The sequence below is a fragment of the Cydia fagiglandana genome, chromosome 27 (assembly GCF_963556715.1).
Source record: "Cydia fagiglandana chromosome 27, ilCydFagi1.1, whole genome shotgun sequence".
NCBI lineage: Eukaryota > Metazoa > Arthropoda > Insecta > Lepidoptera > Tortricidae > Cydia > Cydia fagiglandana.
In genome coordinates, this window is record NC_085958.1 from 2003359 (window position 1) to 2021393 (window position 18035).

General features: G+C 38.0%; 2 protein-coding genes across 2 annotated transcripts in view; both read right to left on the minus strand.

The window, feature by feature from the left end:
* LOC134677990 (arginine-hydroxylase NDUFAF5, mitochondrial) overlaps positions 1 to 18035 on the minus strand; it is a 168051-nt gene that overhangs the window by 52523 nt on the left and 97493 nt on the right. The gene's annotated exons all lie outside the window — the stretch shown is intronic.
* LOC134677791 (brain-specific homeobox protein homolog) lies at positions 59 to 9113 on the minus strand. The gene is made up of 5 exons (XM_063536219.1): positions 8837 to 9113; positions 7692 to 7799; positions 6710 to 6865; positions 752 to 807; positions 59 to 163 (listed from the first exon to the last, which is right to left on the minus strand). The coding sequence occupies exons 1-5, from the start codon at positions 9111 to 9113 to the stop codon at positions 59 to 61; spliced, it is 702 nt and encodes a 233-aa protein (XP_063392289.1).

An 18035-nucleotide genomic window follows, 5' to 3' on the forward strand; every position in this document is an offset into this window, starting at 1 on the left:
TGCCACGTTCGTGAGTTGTTCGCTTACGTAAGACGCAGCGTGACAGACAGACGTGTATTTACGTGTTGTACCGCGTGTAGTTGGTCTCGCCAACGATGTCGATGTCGCTATCGCTGTGCTCGCTCTCGGAGTCCGACGTGTGTGCTAGTCGGGCCTCGTCCGTCTGTGGCAGATATTGGAAAATATTAGGTATTACTTATTATATTCATCAAGGTTACCTGGCATAAATAAATGGCTTTTAAATTATTCTAACTAATATTTTGATTATGACGAGTATGCAGTTAATTTGGTAGAGTTAGACCAAGAAAAGTCTGCAACGATTTTAATAGCACACGCAGTGCAAGTGTTATTTTAAAATGCAAAGTTCTTTGAAATTATGACGTACAACACTTGCACTGCGTGTGCTGTTAAAATCGTTGCAAACTCGTATTGGTCAAACTTTATAATACTAACAATGAAATTTATAAACAAGTAAAAGGTAACTTTGCGCCATGGATTTACAACTTTGCCTAACTAAGCAAAGTTACTTTTATACAGAGGTAGGTATAGTATTCAATAATTTTAGAATATTTAATAAAAATCATTAATTAAGTACGTGTGGAAAAAAGTACAGTCAGCGATAACAGCTTCCACCAAAAATGAAATTTTTGGCAAAAACCGTTTTGCTTTTCTGTACGATGTCTAACAACATCGTTTTTATGAACTATTGGATATTGTATTACATTTAAATCACAATTAACTACTCAGGTACCTTTCTACATTCTGCCTGCTGAGGTGTGTGTTTCGTAAAGTCCACTGCCGCGTTCCCTGCGAAAAATAAATTAAATATGTAGAAAAGATAAGGTTAAGTTTAGGGAAAGTATAGTTAAAACCTAGTACCTACATATTTAATCTCTCGCTTATTCTGAAACCAAATCATTGATATCATAAATTCATTTCAAGTTCAATTCTTTGATAAAAATATCAGAGTCCAAGCGAGCACATATATAATACGAATATGACCCTTATGTCGAAACTGAACCACCCCTCGTAAATCACCATTCAATTTCCAACTTTATCTCAAACGAAATAAAACCTTTATTCCCCGTACCCATATTTCCAAGACGTTCATTAGTCGTTAAACACCAAGTTATCTAAATTTCAACTTTAACACTAGTTATTAAGGTTGTTATTCGAACGGCGGTTGAGCCAAGACGTTGGGTCGGTTGCCTAGCAACGCAGGCGGCCATCTTGGGAATAAGTTAGTTACGGCAACGTCTTGAATTGTGGCGGGAAAGCGGTGTTCCTAATTTAATTTGACCGTCTTTGAGGTTGGTAGGGGCAATTATGGGAGCTTGCCGGGGCGAGTGAACTCGCTTTGATTTTAGAGACTTGCTAGGTTTTTATGAATTGGGAATCTCAGTTTTAAAATATTTTAAAGCTTTTTAGATACTAATTTATGACTTTGTACATAGGTATACATATACAAGCGACCCGCCCCGCAATCGCATGGGTGCAAATTGAGCAAATTATACACCTATATAAATCCTCTAGAATCACTTTGTTGACAGGTGAAAACCGCATGAAAATACGTTCCGTAAGATTTTGGCAGAAGAGTTGAGGTGAATTATTTAAGATTGATAAGATAAAGGTAAAACTTGATCGACAAAAAAATATATACATATCAGTGGCGGATCTTCAAACATATCCATAGGCAAGCCGGGGCTAATTTGGCTTACATATTTCTTTTACAACTCTGCTCAAACGTCCAAAACAAGCAAGCCGGTGGGAATCGGCTTTTATGGACGCGCCGCCACTGATACATATTTAATTCTTGAACCTACTCACAAATTTTCACGCTAAAGCTTCGGTCGATAATCTTCAATTTATCATTTGAGCCTAAAAATACGCTTTACAAAGCAATAAAATTAATGACAGTCCTTAAACGACTTTTAAAATAGCGCCATTTTGAAAACGGAGAGCAGTAAGGATTTTCGCTAATGAAAATTGTCGTTCAATTAAGAGCCTCATTAATGGGATGTTTCGCGATATTACGTTAATTTTCGTCTTCATTATGATTTTAGTCATTATGTCGTCTCTGTGAAATCATTAGGTGTGTACGAGAGTGAATTAATATAAGAGGATACTTAGGTATTTAATAAGATTTCGATTTAGGTAGTTGTAATTTAAAAAGCGTTGGTGGCCTATATAGTGGTAACGGCTCCTAGTGGTAACGCTCTGGTTTCCTAGGATAGCGGTGCCGTCATATAGCGGCCCGCTCCTTATGCTCTAGTTCCGTACTAAATAATACGGCTAAATATTGATGTCGCAGTATTTGTATGGAGACGGCCGCTATATGACGGCACCGCCATCCTAGGAAAACCGATCTTTATGCTCTAGTTTCCTAGGATAACGGTGCCGTCATTATAGCGGCCGTCTCCGTACTAAATAATACGGCTGAATATGGATGTCGTAATATTAAATAGCTATATGACGGCGCCGCTATCCTAGGAAACTAGAGCATTACAAATACTATTACGACATCCACATTTAGCCGTATTACCAGTATTACCACAGATTAATAAATAGTTATTACTTAGTATGAGGACGGCCGCTATATGACGGGTGCGTCGTATAATATATACCAACATTTGATATAATCTAATTTTAATATCATTTACAACATATAACACACGTTGGGGCTACCAACAAAAAATATATGTTTATAACATATATGGTAGAAATGCTCTAACATACTTCGTATATATTAATAAATAATATAAAGTTTGTATTGGCTAATTATTTTTTATATAACATTCATAACTTATAGGAATTATTACAAATAAAGATATTTGAAATATCTTACATATAAATATTACAACATAATAATTACATGAGAAAAATACCTTCCAAAATATATCATACATGTAACAAAGTAATTAGTATCTTCTGCCGGTTGTTCTTTACTAAAGCAGGTCTCCGTTAGGTACGACGACGAGCGAAGCGAGAAGGAGTGTTAGGTTGAACTGTGAACAAACAGTGCGCGAGCCGAGCGAGCGAAGCGAGCGTGCCGCGGTAGCGGCCGGCGAAGCGCCAGGACGAAATTGGTCCATGGTTTAATAACTTACCGGAATTTATTATTCGTTTATGTTCTTAGATCTATTAACTGATATAGTTTTTGATCGTTCGACTATATAATTTTTATGAAATTCAAGTTTTATACAATATGAAATTATCTACATTGAATGTTATTCAAAAACAAATTAGCCATTTTGACACTAAGTATACGATTTGGGTTTTATACAATGCAAAACTTATATTATTCAAAATTATACAAAGTGAGCGTATATCTTGTGAATGTTATATTAATAATTGGTATATATTATATTACTTACCCCTATATGACGGCACCGCTATCCTAGGAAAACCGATCATAAGAGCGTGCTACTTTCAAGCGAAGTCGCGCATGGGAAAAGCGGTATTTTTTAATTTCTAATTGGGCAATCTAGTAATACGAAGCGTTTACTTAAAATACAAAATACAACAGAGGGTATCACTCTGTCTGTCTGGCCGACCTTCCCCCCCCCCCCCTCTCTCTTTATCTCCAAAACTACGTCTAAAATTTTGAAAAAAACAATACTATAAATAGTTCTTTATCAATAGATGACAAAAAACCCGATATTTGTAGTACAAAATAATTGAAAATACATATGGTTGTTTCGAAGTTTTTGCAATATCCGTGCGGTAGGTTGCGATCTCAACAACAGACCATATCCACACCATGGAACAAATCATAGAACGATACAGGGAATATAACAAACCTCTTTATGTAGCCTTTATAGACTACACCAAGGCATTCGACAGCATCTCCCACAACGCAATCTGGAAGGCCCTTAATGACTGTAAGATAAACTCCAAATACATCAATACTTTTAGGAATATATATGAAAACAGTACTAGCAGAGTTAAACTCGAAACAAGAGGAAAAGAATTCAAAATAGGCAGAGGAGACCGACAAGGGGACCCAATGTCACCAAAGTTATTCATAGCGGTGCTGCAAAACATATTCTGCCAGCTAGACTGGGATACAAAAGGAATTAAAGTATTTGATAAACGCTTAAGTCATCTACGATTCGCGGACGACATAGCTATATTTTCAGAAAATTCCAACACTCTACAAATAATGCTTAATGAGCTAAACGAGGAAAGCTGTAAAGTCGGTTTGGAAATGAACCACACAAAAACCAAAATTAAGACTAACAGACCCCCTACAAAAATACACATAAGTACAAGGCAAAGAACTCGAATTTGTAGATCACTATACAGTGAAACCTGGTTAATTGGCACCTGGATAAATGGAAAACCTCAATAATTGCAACATAAAGTCCGGTCCCGGTCCCTTGAGACCAAAAGGCCTCTATAATTGAAATTTTGGAACCTCTATAATTGCAATTCAGATTTTAGTGCTTTTCGTAATTTTGCCTCTATAATTGACCACATCGGAACTTAAGACCTCTATAATTGACACTGTGCTAAAAAAATCCGTTATTTTTGCTCTTGTTTTTACCTCTATTATTGAAACAAGTCTTGCTTATTACCTCTGTAATTGAAATAATGTAGTTATAGACAGCAGAAACAATATTTTAATACCAATTATCATTTTATTTATATCTCCATCCAGAATTTAATTTATTTATTGGGTATCTATCACAGCCTGTAGTAGGTGAAATAGTTTTGATCAATAAAAAACAAAGTATGCTTTTTACATTCTAATAAAACTTTCTTCTACAATTCAAGAGAAATGATAAGAAAATAAAGTGTACTGTAATTAATGTAGTGTAAAAGTGCAAGTATAGACAGAAGCAATATATAAACCAGAAACCCAGAACGTAAGCGTGTAAATCAGTTTAAATGGTTATTTTTTTGCACCTCCATAAAAGAAATTTGTCAGAACGCAACCTCTATTAATGAAAACCTCTATAATTGACACAACGATTTTTTGAACCTCGTTAATTGAAACGACCTGCTTAAATGAAAAACCTGGTTAATTGACAAAAACTGGCCGGTCCCTTGAGATTGCAATTATCCAGGTTCCACTGTATATACTTAGGCAAGAGAATATCCTTTGACATAGACAGCAACAGCCAGGAGATAGACCGCAGAATCCATATCAGCTGGAGGAAGTATTGGAGTTTTAAAGAGCTTCTAAAAGGAAACTACAGTCTCAAACATAAGAAAACAGTAATGGACACATGTATCCTACCATGCCTCACGTACGGTTCTCAAACTTGGGTGCACACAAACAAGAACAAATTAAAGATAAGAACATGCCAGAGAGCAATGGAAAGGAGCATTCTCAGAATAAAACTAAAGGATAAGATCAACAGCAAATACATCCGATCCAAAACAAGCATCATAGATGCACTCGAGTTTTCGCTGAAACAGAAATGGAGATGGGCCGGCCACATAGGAAGATTGACAGATGACAGATGGACCAACAAAGTCACAAAGTGGCCAGGACCCCATGGCAAAAGGAAGGCGGGAAAACCCATAACAAGATGGTCCAGGGACATCATAGCCACAGCCGGAGAAAATTGGCTGATCACGGCAAAAGACCGAAAAAGGTGGAAAGATTTGGAGGAGGCCTATACCCGAAAGGGGTCCTTAATATAGTAAAATAAACAAGAACATCATAATTAAATACTATTTAAGGAAAAATAAAGGCTTAAATAAAATAAAAATAGGTTGCGATCCGTGTAAAGTATTACGAGTAATAAGTATGGTAGTTTATTTTGACGCTTTCTTCCGCTAGGTACTATGTACTATTGATAGTAACATTTAGTAACTTTGTTCTGTGATGTTAGACTGCATAGTTTCGAAACTCCAACTATGCCCAGGTAAGATATAATAGCGGCAATTTGCCCAGAACTTGGCGGAATTCTTGTCAACTTAGTTGCGAACTATCGAGCGAGCGAGCGGTGTTAGTGTGGTGTACGTAATTGTTGTGAGAGAATTTAGGTTTTAGTCATTTTAGTTACTTATGGGTCTATATTGTTTCCCATAAAGTTATAAGTCATAATGTATTGACCACAGTGTATGCATTGTTGAAATCAGATTGGTATCATATTTTACAACTCTAATTAATACTCCTTGGCATAACCGGCGTATTTAATTACACTAACGGGTCTAGCGTGATATAATTTCATTATTATTCCGGGTGTGGCCTGTAATATGAGCAAAAAATTAAATTGTAGGCTGTACTCCTCATACTGACCAACATTTGTTCAGCGACTTTAAAAAAAATATTAAATATATATATAGTATTGCGAATTTTGTTATGTTTAAGGCGTGACAAGCAACGTCAATCACGATGATATGGCGTGGCGATGACGTCCATTGAAGGTAATATTTATTTTGTATGAGAAATAGAGAGTCTTTACTTCATAATTTTTAAAAGTTGTTGAACGAAAGTATCTATGTTTTAATTATTTGCTCGTGTTACAGGCCACACCCGGTATATAGTCTGTTTTTTTAGCATTAGAAAGGACTTCGCTTATGGTTCTAAATCTGGCACTTTCATCGGTAACAATTTGAAGTAAATTATATGTATTAACCATGCTACATTAGATTCAATAATTAGTAACAATTAACGAGCCTGATAAAAACTGCACGCTTACTTCTGCGTAGTTCTTTCTAGATAATGCTAAAAAAATTAACTATAGTTACGTACCTCGTTGTTGTTGTTTCCTCATCTGCTTCTTATGCTTCATGCGCCGGTTCTGGAACCAGGTCTTGACCTGGGTCTCGGAGAGGTTGAGGGCGCCCGCCAGCTCCACGCGCTCCGGAGTTGACAGGTAGCGTTGCGTTTCAAAGCGCTTCTCGAGACCTATTAACAATGGTTTTAGCTGTGTACAGCTGGCAAAATACCACAGAAGATACCACAGGTCAAGAATTACTAGAGTCGGACCAAGAAAAGTCTGCAGCGGATTTGGTAGCCCACGCAGTGCAAGTGACATTTATACGTCATAATTTCATAGAAGTTTGACGAATAACACGTGAGACTTTTCTTGGACTGTCTGTAAAGCCGACCACTGACTAACAGACCGCCGGACGATATCGGCTTGTCAGTTAGAACAAAAATTTGACAGTTCCGAACAACTGACCGGCCGATATCGTCCGGCGGACTGGTCAGTGATACAGATAATTTTACTGTAGTGTAGGGTGCAAAATAAACGTTTCATGAGTGGAGAAGAGGAAGAGTTGTCACTCACAACACCCCACCGTCACTCACCTGTGACTCACAGGCTGTGAGTTGTGGGTCCGAAAATACCGTCCGCGCCTTCCGCCGTCGGCAGTGTTTCAGGGCTGACAGCTATCTTTTACAGACAGGGTTATCACTCACCTGTCAGCTGTGGGTTCGAAAACACCGTCTGCGTTCCGCCGTCGGCAGTGCTTCAGGGCTGACAGCTGTCTCCTACAAACAGGGTTGTCACTCAGAACACCCCAGCGTCACTCACCTGTGAGCTGTGGGTCAGAGAACACCGTCCGCGTCTACGGCCGTCGGCAATTCAGGGTTGACAGCTGTCTCCTACAGAAAGGGTCGTCACTCAGAACACCCAGCCGTCACTCGCCAGTCAGCTTTGGGTCGGAAAACACCGATCAGGGCTGACAGCGTTCACTTACAGGTAGGGACGGGTAGGGTTGTCACTCACCTGTGAGCTGTGGGTCAGAGAACACCGTCCGCGCCTTCCGCCGTCGGCAGTGCTTCAGGGCTGACAACGAGAGCTCGGACGGCGTGAATAAAGCGTGATACGGCACCCCTGACGACAAACAAAAAATGAGGCATTATCTATGAAAAGGGATCTTATTGTCGATGGCGCTTACGCCGCACAGCATTATTGCACAGCACGGCATTGTATTTATATCGGGGCTTCGTTAATAATGGCGTAAGTGCCATCGACAATAAGGTCCCTTACAAAGATAACGTCTCAAATAAGTAACGTGAATTTCAGCGGTTCAGTGAAGAGGTATTTAGAGGTAGAGGGATAGAGTTATATTCGCGTTTCTAATATTATAGCGACCCGTCCCGGCTTCGCACAGAACCTTAACAAATTATACACCTAAAAACCTTCCTCAAGAATCACTCTATATTGATAGGTCAAAACCGCATGAAAATCCGTTCAGCAGTTTTTGAGTTTATCGCGAACATACATACAATACAAACGGACAGATGAGGTGGGGATTTTGTTTTATAAGGTGTAGTGTTGATAGTAGGGATAAGTAGTGGTAATAGTAATATTCTTTATTGTGCACAATTAAAACAAAAAGAAAAGAAAAATAAGAGAAAAAGGAACCTTGTGATAGAAAATACGGAGCCTCCACAGTCTTATACGTATTAGGAACATGTAGATACGCCCCCTAAAGCGCCCATGATCTGCAGATATGACCCCTCTCTTAGCCACGGGCCGTATTTCGAGTTGCGAATACAACAACAGTAATACATATGGCCCTTTTTTTCGACGTATAGACCGAGGTGAGTTGTGACAGAGGAGAGTAGTGACATCGTCGATTTTTTGGAATCTATTAACTAGAAACTAGGTCGCAACAGTGTGCGTTTGTTAGCTCGTAACTTGAACTAACAAACGTGCGCTATTGCGACCTAGTTTCTAGTTAATAGATTCCATAAAATCAGGGTGTCGTAATAGAGCACCAAATGTATTGTAATATTAAAACAGTTTTGAAGTGATTGATAATTAAGGAATGACTACAACTCATAAAAAGCCAGTCCCCCGTCGCGTCTGTCTGTTTGTTTGTTCGCGATTAACTCAAAAACTACTGAACGGAATCCAAGTCTTACCTTGTGACAGAAAATACGGAGCCTCCACAGTCTTATACGTATTAGGCGCATGTAGATACGCCCCTAAAGCGCCCATGACCTGCAGATACGAGCCCTCTCTAGCTACGGGCCGTATTTCACTCGGCACCGGGAAATATGGCTTAGGCTCCCTTTCATAATCAAACCTCCTTTCCTGGGGCTTTATTTGACCTCTATATAAGATGTCTTCGATGAGGAATGAGGTTTTGCCGGTCTCTTGCCGGTTGGAGTCCGTAGGGCTATCGCTGCGGGTGTCCATTTTTGAGTATTAACTTTGGGGGATTTTACATGATTTGATTTATTGGGGTGTTGTAGTCTCAGTTTTAGTTTGATTTGCTGCGCTGTTATTTAGCTTTAAATGTTCTTAAATGTGCAATATATTAGGTGTAATTAGACGTAAGTATAGTAATAAAGTTATTAGAACTTTATACTGTAACACAAATCAGATGTAAAGCACTTTTAAACTAAAACTTTGGGTAAGTATGTTTTCTGTAACTTATAGATTTTAAAGTTTATTTTCAAGACACTTATATGTTTCTAAGATACGACATACACTCGTTTATAGGTACCATACACTCGTATCAACCGAATGTCACAGCACAAAACATAAAAAATTGCTTTTATATTATTCAATGTCTTATTTCTTTTCTTCACTTTTAATATTTTATCGTATCGCTATAGTCCAACTATAAATAGCTTAAAAAGTTCCAGCTCCGAAAATCCTCCAAATTCCAATGCAAAATTCAGTTACGGCCAATATGTTCCCGATTAAAATAATGATTAAGCCATTACGCCCGTTTTTGTCATTACAACAACGCGGTACGGCGGTTTCGGGATAACTGAGGGAGGTTGGTATAACGGGGTGCCACCCCCGGCCTGCCATTGGTCGGGAGGGTTGGCATAGCTTTTGTTGGTTTTGCTTAGAACGGATTTTAGTTAAAGGTTTTATCGTGTTATGCCGTTTGGGCTTAGAAATGCTTCGTTATTTGCGAAAATAATAGTTTTGTGCAAGTGCGAAAAATAGGAGTATCGCAACGAGTGGCAATAAATTTAAACCCGATCGAAGCCGGTTTTATACTTGCGAATATCGAGTTGGGAATTACCTAGTTATTAGCACGTGTATCGAACACTAAATTTTCGACGTAACGTAGTTACGTAATAAGCTTATTATGGTACAGGGTGTCGTAATAGAGCACCAGATGTAGTGTAATATTAAAGCAGTCTTTGATAATTAAAGAATCACTACACCTTACAAAACAAAGTTCCCCGTCGCGTCTGTCTGTTTGTGTGTTTGTATGTTCGCTTTTAGAAAGGTCTAATCTCTGAGAAAACGCGCATTTTTGATTTTTTATATGTTTTCCGAACATCGCTTGGTCCCCCAGATATTAACTATTATATAAATAAATGTGACGCTTCACGACAAAAGGTACCTTATGGCAGATGGCGCTTACGCTATTATTAACGCCGCTACAATATTATTGCGGCGCTATGCGACGTAAGCGCCAGCCGCCATAAGGTACCTTTTGCCGTGGAACGTCACAAATACTCTGCAAAGCTTGTAAAAAGTAAAACAGAAGTCCATTGACTTTTCTATCGCCAACTACCCCCAAGGTAAATGTACTAGTGCTCGACATGGTAATGCCTAATAGACACCTTGCTGTCACCTCTATTGACAATGACTTAAGTTTGAAGATGACATGTAATGGGATTGCGTCGAGCCACAGAATAAATAATAGTATACTAGGTACAGAAGACTCACTCTAAGAAAACGCGTCTGTTACGATCAGGACAGATATGGCCGCTAGGTGGCGAACAGCGCAAGGCGCGGCTTATGGCTAGCCACCAAAATTGGTGTGGAACGGATGTAGTTGTAGCTACCTGTTGCAAAGCGACGAAATCGCGGAGTAAGCCACGCCTGGTCGAGCGCCAGTACGTTTACCTTATACTATACCGGGTGTGGCCTGTAACATAAACAAATAATAAAAACATACATTGTACTCCTCAAACGGTGACACTTTTGTTCAACAACTTTTAAAAATTATGAATTATTTAGACTCCCTATTTTTCATACAAAATAAATATTATCTTCAATGGACGCCATCGCCACGACATGTCATTGTGATTGACGTTGCTTGTCACGCCTTAAACATAACAAAATTCGCAATACATTGCGTCTTAGAATAAACTTTAAAGTGTATTAAAAATCAAACCACAAGTTATTTTTAAAAGTCGCTGAACAAATGTTGGTCAGTATGAGGAGTATAGCCTACAGTTTAATTTTTTGCTCATATTACAGGCCACACCCGGTATATGTTAACATGATTTATGTATATGTAATGTACCTATACTTCAGTGTGCGTCTAATAAATGGCAGAATTGTGCCGTTGACAAATCGAATCAATTGGAAAGATTCCTGCGAGCTGCCGATACGTCATGTTGGCAATATGTGGACGTTAGGTTAGGACGTGTTCATCCTGAGGGGCTACCGCGAAAACAGAAATACGCAAATTGCGGGGATCTTTCTCTTTTACTCCAATGAAGGCGTAATTAGAGTGACAGAGAAAAATGCCCGCAATTTGCGAACTTCGATTTTCGCGGTTATAGCCCTGTACTTATGGTGCTATAAGAAATTGTAGAATGGAACGAGAGGCGAAATGTAATGTATTATAATGTAATGTAATTATGTAAATGTAAATGTAAACGCTTGTTGACTTGCCACAGCAACAGCAGTTTTGTGAGATTTAAACATTATTTTTATTATAAAATATTTTTGTGGTAATAAACTAGAAAAGATAAAAATAAATAAAAACATATGTTTTATTCATTATTGACATAGCATTGGAGCATTCCATGAAATTGTCTACCATTTGTCCCGTACAAACGCGATTTTCTGAAGATTTGCAAGTACAAGAGTTTCCTTTTCTATGACAAATGGTCAAAATTATGCGTAGAAAAATAATTGGCTACTTTAAATGCCGTAAAAAAAGTCGCAACACAGGAAATAAAATGCGTTTGTACGGAACAGCCCGTGGAATGCTCCCATTAAGCTTGTCTTAAAGGCGGTTAGCCAAAACTTTAAGTAAGCAGATATAACCTTTAAATTATCAATTCTTGTATATATTTGAGGCTAATTTAAATATGCAATATACATATTTCGGGGATCTCGGATTTCGGAGCTGAAAAATCGATCGACCTAGGTCTTATCTCCGGGAAAACGCATTTTTTGAGTTTTTGTATGTTTTCCGAGCTTTGCTCGGTTTCCCAGATATTTTTATTATAGAAGATGTTTATAGATGACGGAGTATTAAGTAGTATCTTTTACTATCTTTATATCGGTAAATCAGGCTAATGATTTACAATCATGAATGTAATACTTATAGTACCTATTCTGGTCTAATTTATGATTTAAATAATTATTTTTTTCCCTAAGTTGTTATTACCAAAAAGAATAGATAGTATAGAGGGGTCCTGTCATAGTAAATTTTGTAGTCACAGTAAATTTACTGCCATCTATCGACACACGACTAAAACTCAAAATGAAAACGTATAAAATTATCAAGTAAATGTATATACAGGGTGATTCATGAGACGTGAGCAGGACTAATCCTGCACACTCAGTAACTGGTAATTGATCGATTACCGTCGTATTTAGGTGAAACAACCACACTTTTTCCTTTTTTTCAACTTTTTGGTGAGGGCAAATTTAATTCTCTACAATCATGGTCACCCTACAAGACCTAATTAATAAACATAAAACCTCTTTTACGAAGAAAATAAAATGTCAAACCTGAGTGAGATACGAGTTTTCAAAAGTAACCAGACCGTGATGACAGTGATGACATTCAATTTGACACAGAATATCGGTAGTTTAGTATTCTAATGTTAGGGTGACCATCCATGTCGTAAATAAATTATAACTTTTTTTTTCAACACGACTAGAAAATTAACGTTAACCTCACTAATTCTGATAGGAAACAGTTGCTTATAATTTACGAAATGCGCAGTGTTAGTCCTGCTCACGTCTCCTGAATCACCCTGTATATGGAAAAAAGATTTTATTATTTTTATATCATTTTGATCCATGTTCATTCACTGATATCTATGTGTTAAAATAAGTTAAATATGAAACGGTGTCGTCACGCCATCTAGCCGAGCATAGGCTAAAGGTGTGAGCGGCATCTATCCGAGAATTACTTTTTCTTGATTTCCGAAGCACGTTTTTTCCTGAGACTTTATTCATCTTCTTTGTTATTACTAACAATAATAATATCTTACTGATCTTTTCAGTTAAGTACAGTTAATAACATCTTTAACTTCTATTAAGCGGTGGTACTTAAATAGGCTCTAGCCAGTTAACCGGCTTTCCCGGATAACTGAAAGGTGAACGCGCCCTTACAGTAGGGGGCAGGTTAGAGACGTAACCCGCCGGATGATCCGGATAAGTGGCAGGAGACGCACATTTCTTGATACTTTTGCAAATACTGAAATCCCTGCCGCTTTCCTTCCGTTATTGAAGATGAAATACATTTATTTAACATCTTAATTGAGTAAAAAATAACACATACAAGTACAACACAAATTACACAAACTAGACGCTAAACAGCTCGTGCTTTAAACCCCTCGCAACGCTCAAGATTCCATTTTTCAATTTTGGAATCTTTCGCTTGCTCGGGTATCAATACTAGCACGAGCGGTTAAACAATAACTTTGCCCCCTTGTAGACCAAATAACTATAATATACCCCACCCTTATCCTTTTCGAGTCCATATCTCGTCGTAAAGCAAATTACTGCCAAAAACCAATTCAATATCTAATAATAAGCAAATTAATAACCATCCGGTTAATTACTTAGTTGTTTAAAGGCGGTGCCAAACCAAAATGTTAGAGAATCCAAAATGTAGACAACGAAGAACAGTGCTCATCACATAAATAAATAGACCTACCGGGATTCGAACCCCGGACTATCGGCTTCATAAGCAGTCAATACCCACTAAACCAGATAGATCGTCAAATTATATTTTACGAAAAAATATGGTTGTCTGTAAATTCGGTTTACGGACGATAATTTTGCGCGATAACGTCATAAGAAAAATTTTATGAAAAATTGCCGTAATGCTCTGGTTGTTTGTTTATTGGAGAAGTGGCAGCCACACGGGCCTTTGCCAAAATACAGTAATATATCACAAGTAAACTATTTCATAATACAAAGTATTAATGCATGATGTACGGTGATAGGCCTTCACGATGCACTGGAGGATAGCTGGAGCAGCAGTACAAAGTGTAATGGCGGCCGAGACCACGAACCGCCGAATGATGTCTAAGAATTGGTTTCCAAGGAAAACCGAGCTTTACGTTACCATGGAGATCTGTCCACAACTTTACCATGGAGATCCGTCCACAACGTGACACTTTTTCGTGCATGCTACTGGTGTTCATCGATTTATTAGACATTATCACATCAAAAAAACCGTTCCTTTGTACTGTATCTACAGGCTGTTTGGTACATCGTTTGCCAAATTAAAACGGCAGATATCTTGAGTTATTTGCTATCTCATGCCTAGAAAAACGAAATTGGCCTTGGTTTTTTTACTACTACGCAAGTAAAAATTTGAAATTTACGAAAAACTGTCATAGAAGTGAATTTTTTTTTTGCACCAAATTAAAAATTTCTAGGCCTGAGAAGATAGCAAATGACTCAACCAATCTGTCGGTTTAATTTGGCAAACGATGTACCAAACACCCTGTATATTTGTACAATACCTCGCTATCGATTGGCATTTTTAATAAAAATCAAACCAATTAGCAACGATCAAAACCATTTATCTCTTAAACCCCAATACCCCTACCTAATCCGGTTATAGGCGGAGCCTCCCCACTTGTCAGCCAATGGGGAGCCGGCATTTTCACCCCGACGTCGTTTCAGCCAATCGGAGCTCAGTATTTAAGGATCGAAAGACGCAGATTATGGGGTCGCTTTGGGCCGTTTGTCGTTTTGCGAACGTTTATAGGGTACTAATAGATGTGCGCGGCTTTACTTGCCTTTAGCACAGAATAAATAATAGTACTAGGTACAGAAGACTCACTCTCTAACAAAACGCGTCTGTCACAATCAGCACAGATATGGCCGTTAGGTGGCGACAGCGCCACGCGCGGCTTATGACAAACCCCAAAATTGGGGCCGAACGGATGGACTTTTAGCTACCTGTAGCAAAGCGACGAAATCGCGGAGTGAGCCACGCCTGGCTTTAGTGATAAGTTATACAGGGTAGCCAAAAAATAAGTGCATTCTCGTTGCCAGGGAGGTATGGGATTATACTGAGCAACGTTTACTATGGGACCAACCACGAAATCGCGAAAAAATTTGGCTGTCTCATACATTTCGGCTGGTCCATTTTCTATGGGAGGGTTTCAAATAATCTTTTCTGCGCTCGAAATTCGAGTTCACGATTGGTAGAGTTACCCCAGAAAATAACTCCATATCTGAGCGTTAAGTTTCACCTATTTTGATTAATCTGAACACCCATGGGTTTTTACAGGTACATGGAAAAAAATAATATTTTATAATAAAATTTAAGAACTTAGTTAAACAATGGCTCATACAGAAATGTTATTACAGTATAAACGAATTTCTAAATGACAACAATATCACATGTTAATTTAATTTTGATTTTATTTTATTTATTTAAGTTAGTTATAAATATTTTAAATTGATTTTATATTAATGTGATTGCATGTGTCGTCCTGAAATGTATTGTACCTACGCCTGAAAAGGTAGAGTCTGGTGAGACTACTAGGTAGCAATTAATTTCAGCTTGTAACCCATTCTCAACATACATTAATAAATTTAATTTAATTTAATTTCAATAAGCTTTAGCAAAGTGCCAATTTGGCTTCGTTAAAATTTATTTAGTTGAATACAACCAAGACTTCTTTAAAATGCGGAATAAAGCTTTGTAATTGACAAACAAGCAATTATTGCTAAACGTTCTTGGTTGTTTTAACCAAGTACTCATTTGTTTTCATACAAGTGTCCTAGTCAATATAAACGCGTGTTATTTGCTTTTAATAAATTTAATTGCATAATTTTACCAACTTACGTTTACCAAGTTAACTTTGATTTTAACAACGTACTTTGCAGGCTCCCTCCGAGCCAAGTAACTCGATGGGTTGTAGACTTACGGCTTACGGATTCGGGAAATGTATTAGATATTCACTAAATATGAAATAGTAACGATATGTGACGTTCCAGGGCAAAAGGTACCCTATGGCAGTTAGCGCTTACGCTATTATTAACGCCGCTCCAATATTATTGCGGACATAAGGTACCTTTTGCCGTGGAACGTCACATATCGTTACTATTTCATATCTAGTGAATGTCTTATTCATTTCCCGAATCGCGCCGTTATTTATTTCTAGCCATTTAATTTTCTCAGCGTACAATCTTGTATTAAAAAAAGTTAAAGGTTTGTCCTAAATCAGCCAATTTGAGTATTTTCAACTCGACGAGTTGTTACCGAGATAAGGCACGCTCTCATTAGTGGAAGGGGACTCCAGTGCTAATAGTAAACAACAACAGGGTGCCTAGCCAAGGTGGCAATCGCTGGCGATTGGCATGTTGTCTACCGGTTGTATGTTAAACAAAAGAATGGGGTTGGCCGTTAGAAGTTTTTAGCAGATGGCGCCATCATAGCTTGCCCTGTCAAGTGTCAATCCCTAGAATTGGGTCAAAATTTTGTTCTTTTAATACCCTGGATGCCAGCTCTTTAAGCCAAATCTCATAGAAAAAGGGGCAAGCTATGATGGCGCCATCTATGCAAACCTTTGACAGTTGCCAACCCCATTCATCGCTTTTGCGACGAAAGGGTAAAACTCTCAGAGAACATTTCCGAGAAAGTTTCCAATAGATTAAATTACTCTGTTCTCGAGAAAATTCTCGTTTCATTTCGCATGCGACAACCAATCAGCCCGAGCGATTCTCGTATCAAAACTAAAAATCGTAACATCTTAATTCTGAATCGCCCCCGGTTATAGGCTATTTGATTACTAGTCAAACCAGTTTCTTTTGCCGAACTGTCAAAACGATTTTGTTACTATGGAATTTATATAAAACACTAACAATACTAACATGTGACGTCACGATCAAATTACCTACTCTTTATAGTTTTATACGGGTTTTAAAATAGAAATTGGGACTAAAATTAACTGCTTTCTACGTTTCTCTATTAATCTTCCCGTGCTTTATTTATTTCATGCATGTAATAAAATATATTTTACAGTACATATGGTCCTATTTTTCCGCACTAGTGCGTAAAATAGGACTTTTCGTGCGATGTCAAAAGTTTAAAGGGCCATATATGTACTGTAAAACGTTGTACGATACACGTGCGAACTCGTGTCGATTTAAAACACTCCCTTCGGTCGTGTTTTAATTTATCGCCACTCGTTTCGAATTTCCACTTTTTCGCACTTGTATCGTAAATAACTATTTTTAAACACAGTCAAATACCCTATTATAGCACGATTTTTAGCATTAGAAATAAGGTAATCAATCTTGATGTGTCTTTTTATTGAAAAACACTTTTTAAAAATAAGTCACGGCAAATATGTAACAATTATGAATCTAATACGATCATTTATATTCTTCAGCTTTCATAAGTAATAGTTACTGATTTTTAAAAAGCGTTTTTCTAATTAAAAGACATGTCACGATTCTTTCTAATGAAGCGCTGGTGGCCTAGCGGTAAGAGCGTGCGATTTGCAATCCGGAGGTCGCGGGTTCAAACCCCGGTTCGTACCAATGAGTTTTTCGGAACTTATGTACGAAATATCATTAGATATTTACCAGTCGCTTTTCGGTGAAGGAAAACATCGTGAGGAAACCGGACTAATCCGAACAAGGCCTAGTTTTCCCTCTGGGTTGGAAGGTCAGATGGCGATCGCTTTCGTAAAAACTAGTGCCTACGTCAAATCATGGAATTAGTTGTCAAGCGGACCCCAGGCTCCCATGAGCCGTGGCAAAATGCCGGGATAACGCGAGGAAGAAGACGCCACGATTCTTTCTAATGATACAAAAACGAACTGTAAGGATAGGTATTTAAAAAAAAAAACCGGGCAAGTGCGAGTCGGACTCGCGCACGAAGGGTTCCGTACCATAATAAAAAAAAACAAAAACAAAAAAAAG

Excerpts from the sequence above, each read along its gene's own strand:
- LOC134677791 (XM_063536219.1), bottom strand. The coding sequence starts at position 9,113 with ATGGACACCCGCAGCGATAGCCCTACGGACTCCAACCGGCAAGAGACC. Across the intron at positions 808-6,709 it reads GAGGAAACAACAACAACGAG|GGAACGCGGCAGTGGACTTT; the intron begins GTACGTAACTAT and ends TATTTTTCGCAG. Across the intron at positions 164-751 it reads AGCAGGCAGAATGTAGAAAG|ACGGACGAGGCCCGACTAGC; the intron begins GTACCTGAGTAG and ends TATCTGCCACAG.